General features: G+C 45.1%; 1 protein-coding gene across 1 annotated transcript in view; it reads right to left on the reverse strand.

Moving 5' to 3' along the window:
- Window positions 1-8,905: 8,905 nt before the first annotated feature.
- The window catches only part of FIGNL2 (fidgetin like 2), a 61,674-nt gene continuing 51,838 nt past the window's right edge, over window positions 8,906-18,741 (reverse strand). The window contains exon 2 of the mRNA XM_083427491.1: window positions 8,906-14,291. Within this exon, the coding sequence (XP_083283617.1) occupies window positions 12,124-14,277 (2,154 nt within the window). The 5' untranslated portion in view covers window positions 14,278-14,291 and the 3' untranslated portion in view covers window positions 8,906-12,123. The remainder of the gene's footprint in view (window positions 14,292-18,741) is intronic.

The following is an 18,741-nucleotide window of genomic DNA, read 5'->3' on the forward strand; positions in this document are numbered from 1 at the left end:
AAATTGTTTCCTCTTGTCTCCCCCCCCCCCCCGCAAAACCAGATTTTCTCAACCGTGGTTCACCAGATGTTGACAGACAACAACTCTCACCATTTGTAGTGAGAAGGGCCAGCAGTCAGGGATGATGGGAGTTGTAGTCCAATAATATCTGGAGACCCAAGGTTGAGAAAGGCTGAAAGACTAATAATCCCATTTTCCTCATTCACTTTTAATGCATTTCTAATCTTTTGTTGGAAGCCGCCCAGAGTGGCTATGGAAACTCAGCCAGATGGGCGGGGTAGAAATAAATTATTATTATTATTATTATTATTATTATTATTATTATTATTAGTCAGTAATAAAACAGCCCCATTTCCCCTATGTAAACCAATCCTGCATTCACCCTACCAACCTACTCCTGGGTTCCTTCTCACCTCCACCTTAAAGAAGCAGAAGAACAAAAGCGCTATAATTTGATTTTTTTTTTAAAGGGGCCAGATGGCCAGTCGGCATCTATCCACCCATCAGTGTGAATGAGCCAAAATCACCTCCATAAGCACTTGCATCTCACCTGTTGAGACAGGCAAGGGTTAAAAGAAACCAATCCTGTGAACTCCATTTGCTCACCTACATACCCCAGAACTATCTCACGGGCAATTTAAAAAACGGCAGTGCCCTTAATTTGGTGTGGTGTGCAATGTTCATTACAAAGGAAGTCGCATCTTCTTCGCCTTACATTGTGCCATCCTAGGCATGTCTTATAAAGAGAAGTCCCGAGAATGGAAAACACAGCCCAGCATACATAAACCTTTGGTTCTGAGAGGCAGTCCTCTAGCCAGGCTAGATACCCTTGTCTTTCACAAGGTCCATTTTCAGCTAATGCTACCACAATTACCTCTAGAGAAATTCTGGGAAAGTTCTTCTCCCAAGCACAAACTATGCTCTGTGCAAAAGAATGTAAAATTCAGTGATCAAAACCAACACAAACTTTTGCTTATTTTACCAAAAAGTTACAAAATTTGCACAATCGGGGGTTTTTTTTGTCTGTTTGTTTGTTTTGAAGAAGATGCTTTTCTCCCTCCCTCATTTCTGGCAGTTTCTGAGTTTTTTTAATCAGCCAGAAGCGGTTTGCTAAGTTCCCAAGCAACCGCCCATGTTTTCTGCAGATTTGCTTGAGGAACAGAAATTTGGTTCTCGTAGGAGTTATTATTTTCAGGAATCTGTGCCATAAATTAAATTGGGGACTCAGCTACATTAGGCAAAAAAAACACCACAATGCCCTGAATGTGTTATAAACATGCGACACCAGATGGCGCCAGACAGCAAAAAAAATTCTATGTGATTTTTACATAGCGGGTTTTTTCTTTTGTTATAACGATTTAATTTCTGACTTATTTATAGTGGTCCCCCCCCCCCCCCGGTGTGGTAAGAACCACCCTTGGTATTCGAAAACAGAGAAGTTAAATGGCATTGGGTACATCCAGCCAATTGACGGAAGCTACTGAATTTCATAGCATGGAAGCTGTCAATGGTTTCTTCCAGAACACAACTGAAGTGCATTATACTGACACCCAGCTCCACAGTGACACTGCAATTCTATCCATCTCCTGACCTGTGTGTGTTCACTCTTGTTCTGAACTCACTCATTATCTTTAAAGCTTACGAGTCGATGGAAAAGGCTGACAGCAGGGTGTCAACAGCTTCCAATCAAGCCTCAGAAAAGTGCTAGTTTAATTTCTGTCTCCAGAATATTACTGTTTATTGCAAATATGGCTAAGAGGAAAAGGGGGGTGGGGAGGAAGAGAAATTTGCTTGTGTGCTTTTAGGTTTTGCCCCACGGGGCAAATAGAAGCTCGGGGGAGGCAAGACCACACCAGGAATACTGTGTCCAGTTCTGGGCACCACAATTTAAGAAGGATGTTGACAAGCTGGAATGTGCGCAGAGGAGAGCAACCAAGATGATCAAGGGTCTGGAAACGAAGCCTTATGAGGAATGGTTGAAGTAGTTGGGTATGTTTAGCCTGGAAAAGAGGAGACTGAGCGGAGATATGAGAGCCATATTCAAATATCTGAAGGGCTGTCTCATGGATGAGTGAGTAAGTTTGTTGTCTCCTGCTCTGGAGGGTAGAATTCGAACCAAAGTTACAAGAAAGGGGATTCCGACTAAAGCATTTTGACAGTAAGAGCTGTTTGACAGTGGAACAGTGTCCGACACTCCTTCCTTGGAGGCTATTTTAAGCAGAGGTTGGCTGGCCATCTGTCATGGATGCTTTAGCTAAGATTCCTGCATTGCAGGGGGTTGGACTAGATGGGCTCTGGGGTCCCCTCCAACTCTACAATTCTGCAATTCCAAGGGGAAATGGTAGTACGGTTAGAGCAGTGGGCACTCCGCTGGTCTTGGGGCCCTGGTAAACGCCAAACCTTGCTACCCGCTGGAGGTCTCAATCAAGGAGTTGAAGCAAATGAAAAGGAATGCAAATGTAAGCCCTTATATAACAGGGACCATCTCTTCCCATGGAAATAACACTGGTGAAAATGGATACAGTGGTACCTCGGGTTAAGCACTTAATTCGTTCTGGAGGTCCACTCTTAACCTGAAACTGCTCTTAACCTGAGGTACCACTTTAGCTAATGGGGCCTCCTGCTGCCACCGCACCACCGCCCACGATTTCTGTTCTCATCCTGAAGCAAAGTTCTTAACCAGAGGTACTATTTCTGGGTTAGCGGAGTCTGTAACCTGAAGCATCTGTAACCTGAAGCGTTTGTAACCTGAGGTACCACTGCATCTTGGTTCTTGAACTTAATCCGTTCTGGGAGTCTGTTCAACTCCCAAAACCATTTGAAAACCAAGGTGTGGCTTCCAATTGGCTGCTTCCTTGCACTCAAGCGGAAGCCGCGTCGGACGTTTGGCTTCCGGAAAACATTCGCAAACCGGAACACTTACTTCCAGGTTTGCGGCATTCAGGAGCCAATTTGTTTGACAACTAAGCCGTTTGAGAACCGAGGTACCACCACTATATATGCAAGCAGGAAAGCCACCACAACCACAGCACCCATAACTGTGTCACCGGAAGAGTAACAGCCCTAGTTAATTAAAACGAAAATAAAGTGCTATCAGATGCAATTGCCTTGCTGAGAGAGTGTAGGGGGACCAAAGTCTTCCCACCACTCACTTAAGTTGCAGTTTTGACACTGAGGGGGGCATATATTTGTTTCTTGGCTTTTAAAATAGATGCTCAAGAGTGCAGCTGTTGCATCAAAACCGGTCAAACCCCGCTGCCAATATGAAATCCGGGCAGAGAGAATGCTGTGGTCTTGATTGTCACACCACAAAGAGCTACCCACGTTCTCTCCAGTGACTTCTAAGGGAGTGAGAGACCAGCCGGCATGTTAATGTTGGTTCAGTATTGGTGGGCGGATTCACACATTTGCAGTTTTAGGTGTGTAAGCCACAAGGAGGGGCGCGGATGGCGCTGTGGGTAAAAGCCTCAGCGCCTAGGGCTTGCCGATCGAAAGGTCGGTGGTTCGAATCCCCGCGGCGGGGTGCACTCCCGTTGTTCGGTCCCAGCGCCTGCCAACCTAGCAATTTGAAAGCACTCCCGGGTGCAAGTAGATAAATAGGGACCGCTTCCTAGCGGGAAGGTAAACGGCGTTTCCGTGTGCGGCTCCGGCTCGCCAAAGCAGCGATGTCACGCTGGCCACGTGACCCGGAAGTGTCTCCGGACAGCGCTGGCCCCCGGCCTCTTTAGTGAGATGGGTGCACAACCCTAGAGTCTGTCAAGACTGGCCCGTACGGGCAGGGGTACCTTTACCTTTAAGCCACAAGGACCAAACTGCAGGTGATGGGTAGTTCAGTGTTTTCATGGAAAACAGCTGTGAGGAGGCTGAAACGAGGAGCAGAAGACAAGGACAAGGTACTTAGGTGCTTCACCCTTTCCATTCTTGCTATTTGCCCAGAAAACCCTGGGCTGCTTTACCACTAATGGGGAGAAAGATAAAGGTTAGCAAGCTGGGTGTTCTTACCAGTCCACAGGCAAGAGAGCATTCCCAGCTGATGAAACATCTTGGCCTCAGTGACAAAGAATCGAGGTAACAAGAGAGTTAAACAGCTGGGTAACTAGAAAGCTAACTACCAACCTATTTAATAAAGCTGAAACCGCAAAAGGGGGCAGCATTAGGGGCACTATGTGCTAGGAGCTGAATCCTGCACAAATGTAAGAGCTCAGGCGTTAACTCTAAGAGCCGATACCTAGTTTGCAGAAACCTAGTTTTCAGCTCAGAAACCTAGTTTTCAATAAAGAAGGCTGATCGCCGAAGAACTGATGCTTTTGAACTCTGGTGCTGGAGGAGACTCTTGAGAGTCCCATGGACTGCAAGAAGATGAAACCTATCCATTCTGAAGGAAGTCAGCCCTGAGTGCTCACTGGAAGGACAGATCCTGAAGCTGAGACTCCAATACTTTGGCCACCTCATGAGGAGAGAAGACTCCCTGGAAAAGCCCCTGATGTTGGGAAAGATGGAGGGTGCAAGGAGAAGGAGACGACAGAGGATGAGATGGTTGGACTGTGTTCTCAAAGCTACCAGCATGAGTTTGACCAAACTGCGGGAGGCAGTGGAAGACAGGAGTGCCTGGCGTGCTCTGGTCCATGGGGTCACGAAGAGTCGGACACGACTAAACGACTAAACAACAAGTTTTCAACTCTATCCAAGCATGGGAGCTACCTCTACCTTAGCGGGAAAATCTTGAGGGGGTCACACTAAACCAGAAACCTAGGTTGAATCCCAATTTTGAATGTGGGGTGAAAAAGAGAGAGAGAAAGATGCGGAAATAAAACTGCAAATACATAGTTCCATGTAATACATATCTAGTTAGTGAGAATCCAAAAGGTAGACTCAGCTTTTACAACAAGTTCTGGTTTTATAGGTTAAAAGGGTTGGGGGCTTTCAAATAAAAAAAAGAATAGCATACATGCTAAAGAACAAGGGAAGGCCACGGCTGTAGGTTTCAGCCTTCAGTTCAGTTTAAAACCTGTTAAAAACTAGTTCATTTTTTGAAAAAAATAGAGTGTAAGTAACTTAAAATTACAGAGTGGGTTTCACTTTTAAAGCCTTATTATTAGGGTTACCATACATCCCGATTTTCCCAATATTCCTGGGATTTCAACGGTGGAAGTGGTATCAGGGGAAATTTCTGAAAAGCAGCAATTTGTCTGGATTTTCACTTCTTCAAATATGGCAACCATTCTCAGTATGAGCAGTCCTGGTTTAGGTTAAGTGCAGTATATAAACTGAAGCCAAACAGTAGGCCTCAGTCCAAGTCCACGTTTCAGCTTTCAGTTCAGTATAAAACCAGATAAAAGCTAGTTTCTGTTTTAAATGAAAACTTCAACGGGGAGTTCATTGCTACCCTCTGTCTACTCCCTGCTTAATTGTCTACTCCCCAGACAAAATAAATGCAAGAAGGCAATGAGGAATGCAAAAAGAAGTATTTCGTGAAGCACATTGCTAAAAGCCCAAAGACCACCACGAAAATTATTCAAATACATTAGAGACAGGAGACCATCTTTGGATAACAAGGGAATCAAAGGTGTGATAAAGGAGGAAAAGGAAGCTGAATTAATTATTTGCACCTGCCTTTACAGCAGAAGATGTCAGGTAAATAGATCCCTGTGCCTGAAGTTTCTCAAGTAGAGAGTCTGGAAAAAAATATTATTGTTATTATTACTATTACTTAGGCAAATGGTGGTGACAAGCTACAGTTCTAGCCCTAACAGATGATAAATTGTGTTGTCTGGATAGCATCCGCCCAAGAGTTCTTAAAGAACTCAAATGTGAAATTGCTGAACTCCAAAAACAAGTACTTGTCCCTAAGATCAGCCAATGTACTTGAGGACTGGAAATTGGCCCATGTAACACCAATTTTTAAAAAAAGGATCCAGAGGGGATTCAGGAAATTACAGGTTGGTTAGTTTAACGTCTGCTCCAGGAAAACTGGTGCAAAGGATTATTAAAGATAGAATTACCAAATATATAGAAGAACAAGTCTTGCTGAAACAGAATGAGCATTGCTGCGAAGGATAATTCCCGTCTCACCAATTTTTCAGAGTTCTTTGAGAGTGCCAAGAATTTGACACTGCATACTTCGACTTTCAAAAATCTTTATACAAGGTACCCACACCAAAGACTTCTGAGAAAGCTTAGCAGTCATGGAATAAGAGAAGGAACTGCTTAAGGTCCAGAAAGCAGAGAGTAGGAATAAATGAAGAGTTCTTCAGATGGAAGAAGGTGGAAAGTGGAGTTCTCCAAGGATTGGGCCTGTGCTTTTTAACGTGTTCATCAATGATCTAGAGCACGTTTTTATTAGGAAAGGGATTGAAATTAAAACTGTCAATATCATAACACCATCCTACAAATCTATGAAGCCAAACATGGAATACTCTGCACAATTCTGCTCATGATACCTTCAAAGGGAGGAATTGTAGAGCTGATAAAAGTTTCAGAAAGTGGGCAACCAAAACGATCAGGCGGCTGCTGCAGCTCCCCCTCAAGGGAAAGTTACAACCCTTGGGGGGGACGGTTAGTTTCAAGAAAAAGCAAGATATAATATTATCCAAGATATGGGGAAAGGGGATAGGAAGTTGTTCTCCTCTCAGGATTCTAAAACCAGAGGCCATCTAAAGAAGCTGATTGTTAGAAGATTCGGGATAGAGAAAAAGAAGGACTACATGGTCACTAACTTAGATGGCTTTTGAAGATTAGAAAAATGCGTGGATCTATCAATGGCTAAGTTCTACCTCCATCGTCAGAGGCCTCTGAATATTAGTTGCTAGGAATCACGGTTGAGGAGAGAACTTTTTTGCTCAGATCCTGCTCACGGGCTTCCTGTAGGCATCTGGTTGGCCAATGGGAGAACAGGATGCTGGACTAGAAGGGCCTTCGGTCTGATCGAATAGGCTCTCTTTATGTTCCCTGTGTAATGTGTGAAATGCCCTGTAAGGCCATTTTTATCCATGAAACAGCCAGCACTGGCCACAGGCTTATTCTGTGTTCAGAAAATACTTTTCAAAGGCAGGTAGCTCAGTTGTGGGTTATTAGTGAGATAATGCACAAGGGAAACACAGACCCTCCAAGTGTCCCTATTTTCCAGGGACAGTCCTGGATTTACAGAAGCCGCCCCAGGTTCTGACTTGACCCCGTAATGTCCCACTTTCCCTTAAAGGTAAAGGTACCCCTGCCCATACGGGCCAGTCTTGACAGACACTAGGGTTGTGCGCTCATCTCACTCAAAGAGGCCAAGGGCCAGCGCTGTCCAGAGACACTTCCGGGTCACGTGGCCAGCGTGACATCGCTGCTCTGGGGAGCCAGAGCCGCACACGGAAACGCCATTTACCTTCCCGCTAGTAAGCGGTCCCTATTTATCTACTTGCACTTTGACATGCTTTCGAACTGCTAGGTTGGCAGGCGCTGGGACCGAACAACGGGAGCGCACCCCGCCGCAGGATTCGAACCACCGACCTTTCGATCGGCAAGCCCTAGGCACTGAGGCTTTTACCCACAGTGCCACCTGGGTCCCCACTTTCCCTTAGGACATCGCTATTTCCATCGGAGAAATGTTGGAGGGTATGGAGTTATGCAAACTCCAAGCCAAGGGGATAAGTAACTACACAATCTTTAGAAGACATCTGAAGGCAGCCCTGTATAGGGACTTTTTTTTAATGTTTAATGTTTAATTATGTTGGAAGCTGCCCAGAGTGGCTGGGGTAACCCAGTCAGATGGGTGGGGTATTATTATTATTATTATTATTAAAGCTACGGTTTTCCCAGTAGTGATTATGGAAGTGAGAGCTGGACCATAAAGAAGTCTGATCGCCGAAGAATGGATGCTTTTGAATTATGGTGCTGGAGGAGATACTTGAGAGTCCCATGGACTGCAAGAAGATCAAACCTATCCATTCTGAAGGAAATCAACCCTGAGCGCTCACTGGAAGAACAGATCCTGAAGCTGAGGCTCCAATACTTTGGCCACCTCATGAGAAGAGAAGACTATCTGGAAAAGACCCTGATGATGGGAAAGATTGAGGGCACAAGGAGAAGGGGACGACAGAGGAAGACATGGTTGGACAGTGTTCTCAAAGCTACCAGCATGAGTCTGACCAAACTGCGGGAGGCAGTGGAAGACAGAAGTGCCTGGCATGCTCTGGTCCATGGGGTCATGAAGAGTCAGACACAACTAAACAACAACAACATTGTTATTGTTGTTGTTATTCACTATCATGGAATAGGATGTCCCTATTTTCATTGGAGAAATATTGGAGGGTATAGAAACAGCTCTTGAACTTATGAAGAAAGTTCTCTTACTGAATTGGTTTAGTGAAAAATGTGTGAAGAGGACAATTGGTTGGTAACTTTTACATTAACAAACATATAGCACTTTTAATGTGCAAAGTGCTTAACAATGCTAGATGCTCACAAAGCATTTTATTTTAATTTCATATGAAACAGGTAAGTAGAGTAGGCCACCCGCGATATTCATGGCTAAGCTTGGTGTTGAACCCAAGTCTCCTGGTTCCATTCTCTCTTTATGGTGTTAAGTGCTTTGGCTTTTCTGAGACTTAAAGGAGAGCTCTTCACCCTCAAATCAGAAGTACAGTAGTGCCTCGCAAGACGAAATTAATTTGTTCTGTGAGTTTTTTCGTCTTGTGAATTTTTCGTCTTGCGAAGCACGGTTTCCCATAGGAAATGCATTGACGGTTTCCCATAGGAATGCATTGACGGTTTTAAGAAAAAGGCGCAAGACGTTTTCATCTTGCGAAGCAAGCCCATAGGGAAATTCGTCTTGCGAAGCAACTCAAAAAACAAAAAACTATTTCGTCTTGCGAGTTTTTCGTCTTGCGAGGCATTCGTTTTGCGAGGTACCACTGTAGCTGTCAGTTTACAACTTTTCAGGTAAAACTGCCACTCCACTCTGCAGCTTCATCCCATCATTATTAAATATCACAGGTGCTCTCACTGACCACAGTCACACTGCCAGTGCTATTTTTCTAGAAAAATCGGAGCTGGACCTCACCATGAAACTTCTCCCTTGTTCTCTTAGAATGGCAATGACATCCATCTGAGCTCTGGCTGAAAAAAAGAAGCCTGTGCGTTTTTTTTGAAGATTTTCAGGAAGCCATTTACCACTATGTAGTAATGTAAATCAGCTTACAGAATGCAGGAGAGAAAGAGAGACAACTGGCCTGGAAGATGCAATGAAGAAAGGCCTGCTTAGCAGAATCTAGAACAAGACATACAGGTTCTCAAGTCAACAGCACTGAAGTATTTCCCAATGTATCTCGGCTAGCTGAGCTTTGTTATCTTCTGCGTTTATGGATAACCCCTGTGACAGAGTGTCAGTGAACAACTATCAGGAAGCAAAATATCCCTGCAAACTAATTCCAGGGAGTCAATCTTTGGGTTTGGAATTTGACCAGGTCCATCTCACAGGCCAAAGACCATGGTTCTTCCAAGATGATCTGTAAAGCCTTCCAGAATATCAGAAGGAGAGGAACTATTTAAGTGTTATACTAGCCTCAGTTGAATTAGGGTATCAACCTGTGCCGTCAAAATGTGTGTGTAGGTAGCCTCCCTGTTATGTCTGGGTCAATGTTCCACTGCTGGTTTTGCTCAGTAGGAGAATGAAGAGATAGGTCTTTTAGGAATCTGAAAAAGCCTCACTGGGAAGTCTAAAATTGTTCAGAGAGCAAATATGCCAAATAAATGTACAATATTTCCTTGTCCCAGTCTGCAGGAAAAGGCAGACATTTACCTTCTCTCTCTCTCTCTTTCTCTCTCTTTTCTTTCTTTCTTTCTTCCCTCCCTCCCTCAAGCTTACTTCCTTCACCAGCTTATCCTGAAAATAACTTGCAAAGTTTCCTTACACACTTGTAATATATTCAAGTGAGAAATTCTTAAAAGGGAAACCACATACAATTATTATTATTTTTGTTTTTCAGTAGTTGAAAGTCTTGCCAGTTCAATCTTTGGCCTTTAAAAGGAAGTGAGTATACTCTGGTAGACTTCCTTTTCTGGTATATTTTTTGGTATATTTCTGAGTTTTTGGACTCTGAAATAAATCCAACCCATGCATAGGACTGTATCTTTAGGGTCAAAGCCTAAACCTGTGAACTATGGACACTTAAAATGGGGTCAACAGTTTCTAAGGGAAGCAGGTAAATAGGAGGGAGGAGAAAGGCTGGAGAACAGAAACAGAAAAGAATGCAAGGCTACAGAAGACCAAGAGTGACTCAATAAAGACATGTTTTCAGAAAGCAAATGGGACGTTAGTTAAAGCATTGGTTAGTACTGAATTTGGGGTGCTAGGTTGGGCCTAAAGCCCTCTCAATATCCATATGAAGTAATTTATGAATGGATGCACCTTGAGTTTAACACACACACACACACACACACACACACACACAGAGTGAATGTTAAAGCCTAGGCTGCCAGTTCACGTTGCAATTGGTGAAGCTCACTTTGAACACACCAAGATGGCAACGTATTATGGGCTATGACAAATTAAATGAGGACAATGCGTCCAGAGGTGAACAAAAGTGTATTCTGCAGTGTATTACGGCAGTCAAGGCAGAGTGGTGCCTTCACAGGGCAAACTCAGCTCCATGAGGCAAATGTCTCTAGGGTCATCCATTAAATCAGTGTTTCCCAGACTTGGGACTACAACTCCCATCATCCCTAGCTGGCAAGACCAGTAGTCAGAGACGAAGGGAAGTGTTGTCCAAAAACAGCTAGAGACCCAAGTCTGGGAAACCCTACATTAAATGCTGAAATGTACGTTTGCTTTCTCTCTTCACACACAGAGAGACTTTAAAAATGTAATTGTAATAATGCAATTGCACCTGTTTTATTTGCTTCCCCATAAATTATACTTTGGGAAATTTGAGAACTAGTGGTTTGGGTGCTTTTTTTCTTGCTGCGGCAAAGCTCGAGAGGTCCTATCAGAGGCCACAATCAAAGGGAAATGGATTGGCAACCTGGAATTTGGAAATGAATAGAAACATTCCTTCAAAAAGTGGTACTAGCCATGGCTTCAAAACTACAGCACTAATACTTATCCTTTGAAGACATTTACTCCACCAAAACGCTATGGTAAAAATGTTTTCTTTAAAAAATAAAAATAAAGTTATGACATAATATATTGTGAAACGCCCCTGAAATACATTCAACTTTCATCTTTGTAACGACTTCAAGTTTATTCTTGTTCCTTTTTTCCTCTCCTTACCTTTTGCTTTTAAAACGGGAATCAAGTGTGTGTTAAAACACATTTGGAAATCCCTCCAGGTCATATTTTATTTTCCTTGAGTTTAAAAAACCAACAAAAAAAACATTCTTTTTTTCTTCTTCTTGTTTTGAGGTAAATTATTTTTCCTGAGTAGTTAAAAAAGAAAGAGAGAACCCACTACATACATTACAAAAATAAAAAGGATGCTAGTTTAATAAACAATCTACATTAAAAAAAAAAAATCCCAAAAGCCTTCCCTTAAAACCCATTGATGCCATCTGCTTTAACAACGATGCTCTTGATGGCTTTAAAGAACATCAAGGGCTAAATTATGCCCCTGGAAATGAGTCTGTATCAGAGTATAAAGCAGTGAATGACAGCATCGTGCCATTTCCATGGAAGTTAAGAACTCTGCAGAAATAACCAGGAGGTACAGTGTTAAAAAGAGTTGGGAAGGGGACAATACCTGGCCGAATACTTTACAATGCTGGTACAGAAAGGGATGACTGGGGGAACAGATTAATAATAAATAGGTTATCCTGAGTTCATTCAGCAACTACTTTTCATAAACATAGAGACCCAACAACCACCACACAGTCAAAATTTCAGACATTTTTTAAAGGGGGGGGGGGTACGCAAATCAATCTAGGGGAAGTCCTTGCATCCAAAATTAGGTGTGACTTTCTAACAGACGACTCCTCACCCATCGCCTGCTTTTCATAGGCAGGCAGGCTGCGGCCTCTCAAGGAGAACGCCCGGAGCGGCAAAGCTTTTAACAGCAAAAGCAAGAGAAGGAAAGCAAATCTCCCAACACCTTCCATTCAGAGAGACCCGAGACCATCGAAAAAGAAAAAGCCGGTCACTCTCCACTAGTGCCGAGACCCATACATTTTATCCCATTCCACGTACAAGTCCAGCTCCTTCTGAGAGACGGCAGGGTGGATTTTGCAGAAAACGCTTTCGAAATCCTTGTAGGAGGTGGGCTGAAGCTGCCCCGGCAGGCTCTGCAGCTTGCTGGACGCAACCTGCTGGCAGAGGTGGAGGAGCTCGCTGCCGGAATAGCTCTCGGTGAGTTGGACAATGGAGGCCATCTCCCTCTCGCTGAGGCAGTAGTTTTGCTGGGCTAAAGCATGCTGCAGGATCTGCCGCCTGGCAATGCTGTCTGGCGGGGAGATGTAGAAGCGCTTGGCAAACCTCCTCTGGGTGGCTTCGTCCAGGTTGCCAGGCCTGGTGGTGGTTGCTATGACCACGACGTTCTGCTCGCCTGAGGTAGCAAGGTTATCCAGGTAGGAAAGGAGCTGGGACTTCAGGACAGCGGCGTCTTCCAGGAGGGATTCCACGTCGGTGAGGAGAACGACCGCCGGCTGCCGGCAGTTGGACACGAAGAACGTGGCCTGCAGGATCTTCTCGGCTTCTGCCTTCCACTTGGAGACCAAGGCTGTCCCGCTGAGCTTCATCAGGGTGGACCCCAGCTGGGTGCAAACGCATCTGCTCAACAGGGTCTTCCCGACACCGCGAGGTCCAAAGAGCAAGATGGTTTTGGGTGGCCGGCTTGCCCCAGTGTAAGCACCTGGCCTCAAGATGGGCCACACCAGCTCTTCCTCGATGGCAGCTTTGACAGAGACTTGCCCTGCGATGTCTGTCCACTGAACTGGAGGACCGCAATCAATGATCTTGTTGTTCACCAGCTCCAGAACAAACGGGTCCATGGCTTTCAGCTGCTCTTCCACAGTCTGGCTGCTGTTGTCGCTGCTGAAGGGTGGCGGCTTGGGTTGCATCCTGAGGGCAAAGGACTCTCCTCCATGTTCCCCGTTGGCAGCCGGAGGGGTGAACTTCTCAAAGGTCTCGCTAGGCCTCAGCGGGGCTTCACCCACGCTGTAAGCCGTCGACACCAGGCCTTTCATGGGCTGGCTGTTGTATTTCCCCACAGGCTCCTCGGAAGCCACGGTGGTGGCCGCCACGCCTGCGGGCCTCTTCCCCCCTTTGAAAGGCACCTCAGAGCTGCGGCTGAACCCATTTCCTCTACATTCACCGCTGTCGGACATCTGATACGGAGACTTTGGTTGCTCATAGCTGTATTTGCGATACCGGCCTTCGCCGTCATCCTCACCGCCGGCGAGATCAAAGGCCTTCCTTTTCAGAGTGCTCCCCGACTCACCGCTGAGGGGTGGCACAGCGAGGGGGCTCTGGTAGCTGTACCCAGGGACGACAGGGGGGCGAGAGGAAGGAGGGATGGGTGTGGGGGCAGCAATGCCCGAGGGCAAATACGAGGCTGACGGGTGGGGAGGGTGAATGGTGCCATAGCCAGGCTGCGGTGGGTAGCTGCCTGAGGCGTAATTGTACATGGGTCCTGAGGAGCTGTAGCTGGGGACCAGCGCCGTGGAAGGGTGGCTGGGTTGAAGGAGGCCTGAGCTATGCAAGGTGGACGGGTGTGGAGGCGGAAGCGCCGAGGCAGGTTGGCTGCAGTAGCCCGATGGCAAGTAGGCCCCACTGTAGCCTGAAGGGTACTCCTGAGACGGACCAAGACTGCCAGAAGTCGGGGGTCCCCCGCATGTGTTACTGGGGTAAATGGAGTCCGACAGATTGCTGGAGACCACCGGGGAGGTCCCAAGGCTGTTCCCCGGGGTGACAGCAGGAGGGATGATCCCCTTGGAGGTGGGCAATCCATCGTGCATCGGGGTCAAAGGGTAAGCCCCCTCTGAGCTGTGCGCCATCGGCCAAGGCTCCATCTCTCCCTTCTGGCCGTTGAGGGGCCCAAAGGCGCCATCCCCGTAGGTGTTGAGCCCCGGCGGCCTGTCATATGGGGAGTCCAGTACTCCGGAGTACTTCTCAGCATACCTCTTCAGCAGGTTGGAGGCGGTCAGGGCAGAGATGTCATCGTTGGCCCAGGCGTAGTTGAAGCGCTGCCGGCTACTGTGGTAGAGGTCCGACTTGTGGGCAGGCGATGAGGTTGTGGAGGAGACATCAAGGTGCTGCTCTGGCCACTGGTTCAGGGGCTGAGCATGCTCGGGTGTCCAGTGCATGTTTGACAAAAGAGCTAGGGGAAAAGCAGCAAAGAAAACCAGGATTAGGTTTTGTCTTTGGGGTGATAGATACCGTATTTTTTGCTCTATAAGACGCACCAGACCTTAAGACGCACCTAGTTTTGGGGAGGAGGAAAACAAGAAAAAAAAAATTCTGAATCCCAGAAGCCAGAACAGCAAGAGGGATTGCTGCGCAGTGATCCCTCTCGCTGTTCTGGCTTAGCCGCGCGAAGCCTTTTCAGGGCAGCGAGATGAAGGCTCCCCCTGCCCTGCAGAGGTTTCGGCAGCGAAGCCAGAAGCTAGAACAGCGAGAGGAGAGGGAGCGCTGTGCAGCGATTCCTCTCGCTGTTCTGGCTTCGCCATGCGAAGCCTGCATGCGCTCCATTAGACGCACACACATTTCCCCTTACTTTTTAGGAGGGGAAAAGTGTGTCTTATAAAGGGGAAAATACAGTAATGAGTTAAAGAAAATGTTTAAAAACACTTTTGTTTAAAAACCAGAAGCTTTTTGTATTGGGTACAGACAAGATAAAAAAAAATCTTATATGCAACAACTGCAGCAAGAATTTTGTTAGCCCCAAAATGGAAACAACAGGAGTTACCAATGAGTGGCAGATGAAAATGATGGACTTTGCAGAACTGGCAAAACTGACGGGAAGAATCCGGAAGCAGTGAGACCAAGCATTCCAAAAGGACTGGAATAAATCTATATTACATTTGAAAGACAACTGTAAGCAATTAACATCACTAGCAGGGTTACCGTATTTTTCCATGTGTAAGACAATGTTTTTTTCCATTAAAAATAATGTCAAAAATGTGGGGGCGTCTTATACAAGGAGGCCATCTTCCCCCCCATTTTCTTAAATCGGAGTCCCCAAAATTAGAGGGCATCTTACACATGGGGGCATCTTATAGACGGAAAAATACGGTAGTTGAAGATGTGTAAGATGAAATTGCTACCTATTCAGGTTGAGTAATTTAATATTTTAGGTAACAAGGATAGGAAATAAAGTGAAAAGTAAAGATGCAAAATTTAACTTTATTAGGCGGGAGGGAAGAAAGTTGATAGGCTCAGTTGAGCCCAAAGAGTTATAAGAAGAAGATATATTACTGTGTAATGTGATTATATGTAAAACTAATAAAAATTAAAATATATAAAAAGATTTTGTCTTTTGGGAATAATAGGAACAGAACTACCTAAATTGTATAGGAATTTATTTATGCATGCTACTACAACAGCAAGAATGCTACTTGCCCCCAAAATGGAAAGAAGCAGAAGTCCCCGCAAAGGAAGAATGGATACAAAAACTTACGGAATATGCAGAAATGGCGAAACTTACCGGAAGAATAAGAAATTCTTTTTATAAAAGAATGGAAATGGTTTACTGAATATTTACAGATAAAACCATTGGCAGGGTTATGGTAATAACCTGCAGTTTCATAAGAGTATATATTTAAAGTAGATAATTAAATGAGCAAATTAAGTTAATTTGGATATGCAGAAAATTAATTTAAGGAACCGCAGAAAGAGGGGGAAGGAAGTCAAACTTTGAAATGTTAAATTGATTGTAAAACTAAGGAAATGTATAAACTTGAAAGGTATAAATAAATGATGCGACACTGGCGGGGAATTGTGGGGAATCAAAATGGCAGCTGCCAGATCTCTACTGGGAGGCGGACATCGTTTTAATTTCCCAGGGTGCTCCGGAACAATGTCCCACAGGGGGAATTGTGGGGAATTAAAATGGTGGCCTGAGACCCAGTTGCCTAACATAGAAGCGTTGGGAGGGGGAAAGGCTGAAAGGAAGGGGTAAAGCTTTAGGATTGCTCCTAACAGTGTGGCGACACCAGATCTCCTCCCCGCAGCTACTGGCTACAGGGGGAAATCAGCAGTAACAAGCAAACTGTCTTTCAAGGGAAGCTCCCGACGCCCTCATTACCGGCCTTCTCATTGCAGCCCTCCTGATCAAACTCCCCAGGGAACTGCTTGTCTTGGCAACAGGACCAATTTCTTTAGGATTGTTTCTGCTATTCTTAAAATCTATCACTATCAAAGAGGGTGGTTATTATTATTACAATATTTTGGATTTTTTTTACTATTTGCACACATGCAGGCACCATTGTTTTCCTTCGGGGCCACACTTTCAGAATAAAAATTTGCTTGTGCAACACTGTTTTGTTTTTTTTAATTGATAAGAAATACATTTTGTGGCGGGAGGAGGACAGAGGTACAACTCCTAGCAGTGCTTGATTTGTAACCCATAACCCAGCTACATTATAATATAATTGTGGGATATCCAGCAAATATAAAGCAATGCAGCTACATAAGAACACGAAGTCTTCCCGAAATATAAAATTAATTGTCCTTGAATCTTCCCGCTATAATTGTCATCCTTTGAGAACCACTGCTGTACAGCATTATGCTAGGGTATTTTTCCGCTTCCTGAAAGATATACCGTGGTACCTCAGGCTACATACGCTTCAGGTTACAGACTCCACTAACCCAGAAATAGTACCTCGGGTTAAGAACTTTGCTTCAGGATGAGAACTGAAATCGTGCTCCGGTGGCGCAGCTGCAGCAGGAGGCCCCATTAGCTAAAGTGGTGCTTCAGGTTAAGAACAGTTTCAGCTTAAGTACGGACCTCTGGAACGCATTAAGTACTTAACCCGAGGTACCACTGTAATATAATTGTGGGATATCCAGGAAATATAAAGCAATGCAGCTACATAAGAACATGGAGTCTTCCCAAATATAATATTGATTGTCCTTGAATCTTCCTGCCATAATTGTCATCCTTTGAGAACCACTGGTGTCCGGCGTTATGCTAGGGTATTTTTCCGCTTCCTGAAAGATATATGCCTAGCATAAACTAAAAACTTGAAATTTATTATTATTATTATTACAGTGGTACCTCGGGTTAAGAACTTAACTCATTCCGGAGGTCTGTTCTTAACCTGAAACTGTTCTTAACCTGAAGCACCACTTTAGCTAATGGGGCCTCCCGCTGCCGTTGCACCACCGTTGCACGATTTCTGTTCTCATCCTGAAGCAAAGTTCTTAACCTGAGGCAATATTTCTGGGTTAGCGGAGTCTGTAACCTGAAGCGCATGTAACCTGAAGCGTATGTAACCCGAGGTACCACTGTATTATTATTATTAGTAGTAGTAGTAGTAGTATTAACCTGGGTTACTCGATCGGGCAACCACGTTCTTACACAAAGTGGAGGCCCGCTTTAGACACAGAAGGCAGCCATGCTGGCTTGAAACGCTTGCAGGGGGACTCAAAGCCCCCTTCCTCCTCCTCCCTCCTGGTCTCAGCTGCTTTATAGCAAGCAGGCGGCGGAATGCACACAATGAAGCAATCAAGGGCAGAGCTGGAGGAATGCATCACCAGTTTCCCCCGACCTAAGTAACTTTAATTGTGCTGGGGTGTTTCTCCCCCTGCCCCATGGCTTCCTCTCGTCCTCCTGATCTAATGAGTAGAGACATTTCAGGAGCCTTGCTGTGGGGCCGAGCAAATTCCAAAACCTCGAGGCTCCAGAGAAAGGGAGCGCGAGAGAAGCGGAGGAGGAGGAGGGGAGGAAAAACAGAACGAAGAAGAAGCAGCTCGTATCGTATTATAGAGATTGGCAGGATGCTTGCAAAAAAAAAGAGAGAGCGCGCTTGCAATCCTAGTTTTTCATTTCCTCTGTGTGTGTGTTTTGAATGCGTTATGGATTGAAAACTTTATAACAGATATTATAGGCAAAATGAGAAATAAAAAATGGACAGTTGTTCATTCGTTAACCAATGCTTGCTTTGTACACCCTTTGTGATTAGCTCTGGTCTTCCGCTTGCCTTTCCCGATTTAAATTCCTTAAACACGCACTTAAAATTTACTTTCTCCATGTTATTTGACTTACTCGGAATTTTATTTTATATAATTATCCTATTTGCACACCGAAGCTCAACCAAAGCCTGCCAAAGGACTGATCTCTTGACGATGTTCTTTTACATAAACTCTGTTTATATCCCACTCTCTGGGAAATTTTCTAGTTTTTTTCATTTCCAGGTCCCTTCCTTAGCATTGTTGGTGGGTGGGTGTTGTGTTTGTGTGTGTGCATTTGCTCACCAGATCCACTACCTCACCCGACCCCCCCACTCTCCTCCAGGGTCCTCCCCCCTCTGCTCATTCACAAAAGGCCCTGGGAGGGGTGAGAGGGGGCAGAATGCTGAAGTGTGGGTTGTGGTTTAGCACTGCCATTCAGCCTCTAAGCCACTTTGTGGCCGCAGTACAATTAGATTACCTAATGCTTTAATTGACTTATATGGCATTTGTACTTTCACTCTGGATATCAAAACTTACACAGGAGGATTTAAATGGCAGCTTTAACCGGGCTTTCTCCAGCGGCCTGCCTTCATTTACTCCCCATTATATATTAAAAAGTGCCACAATTAGGCAAAAGGTCCGCAGAGATGGTGCTC

Source organism: Podarcis tiliguerta, assembly GCF_965153285.1.
Source record: "Podarcis tiliguerta genome assembly, chromosome: 2".
In the NCBI taxonomy this organism is placed as follows: domain Eukaryota; kingdom Metazoa; phylum Chordata; class Lepidosauria; order Squamata; family Lacertidae; genus Podarcis; species Podarcis tiliguerta.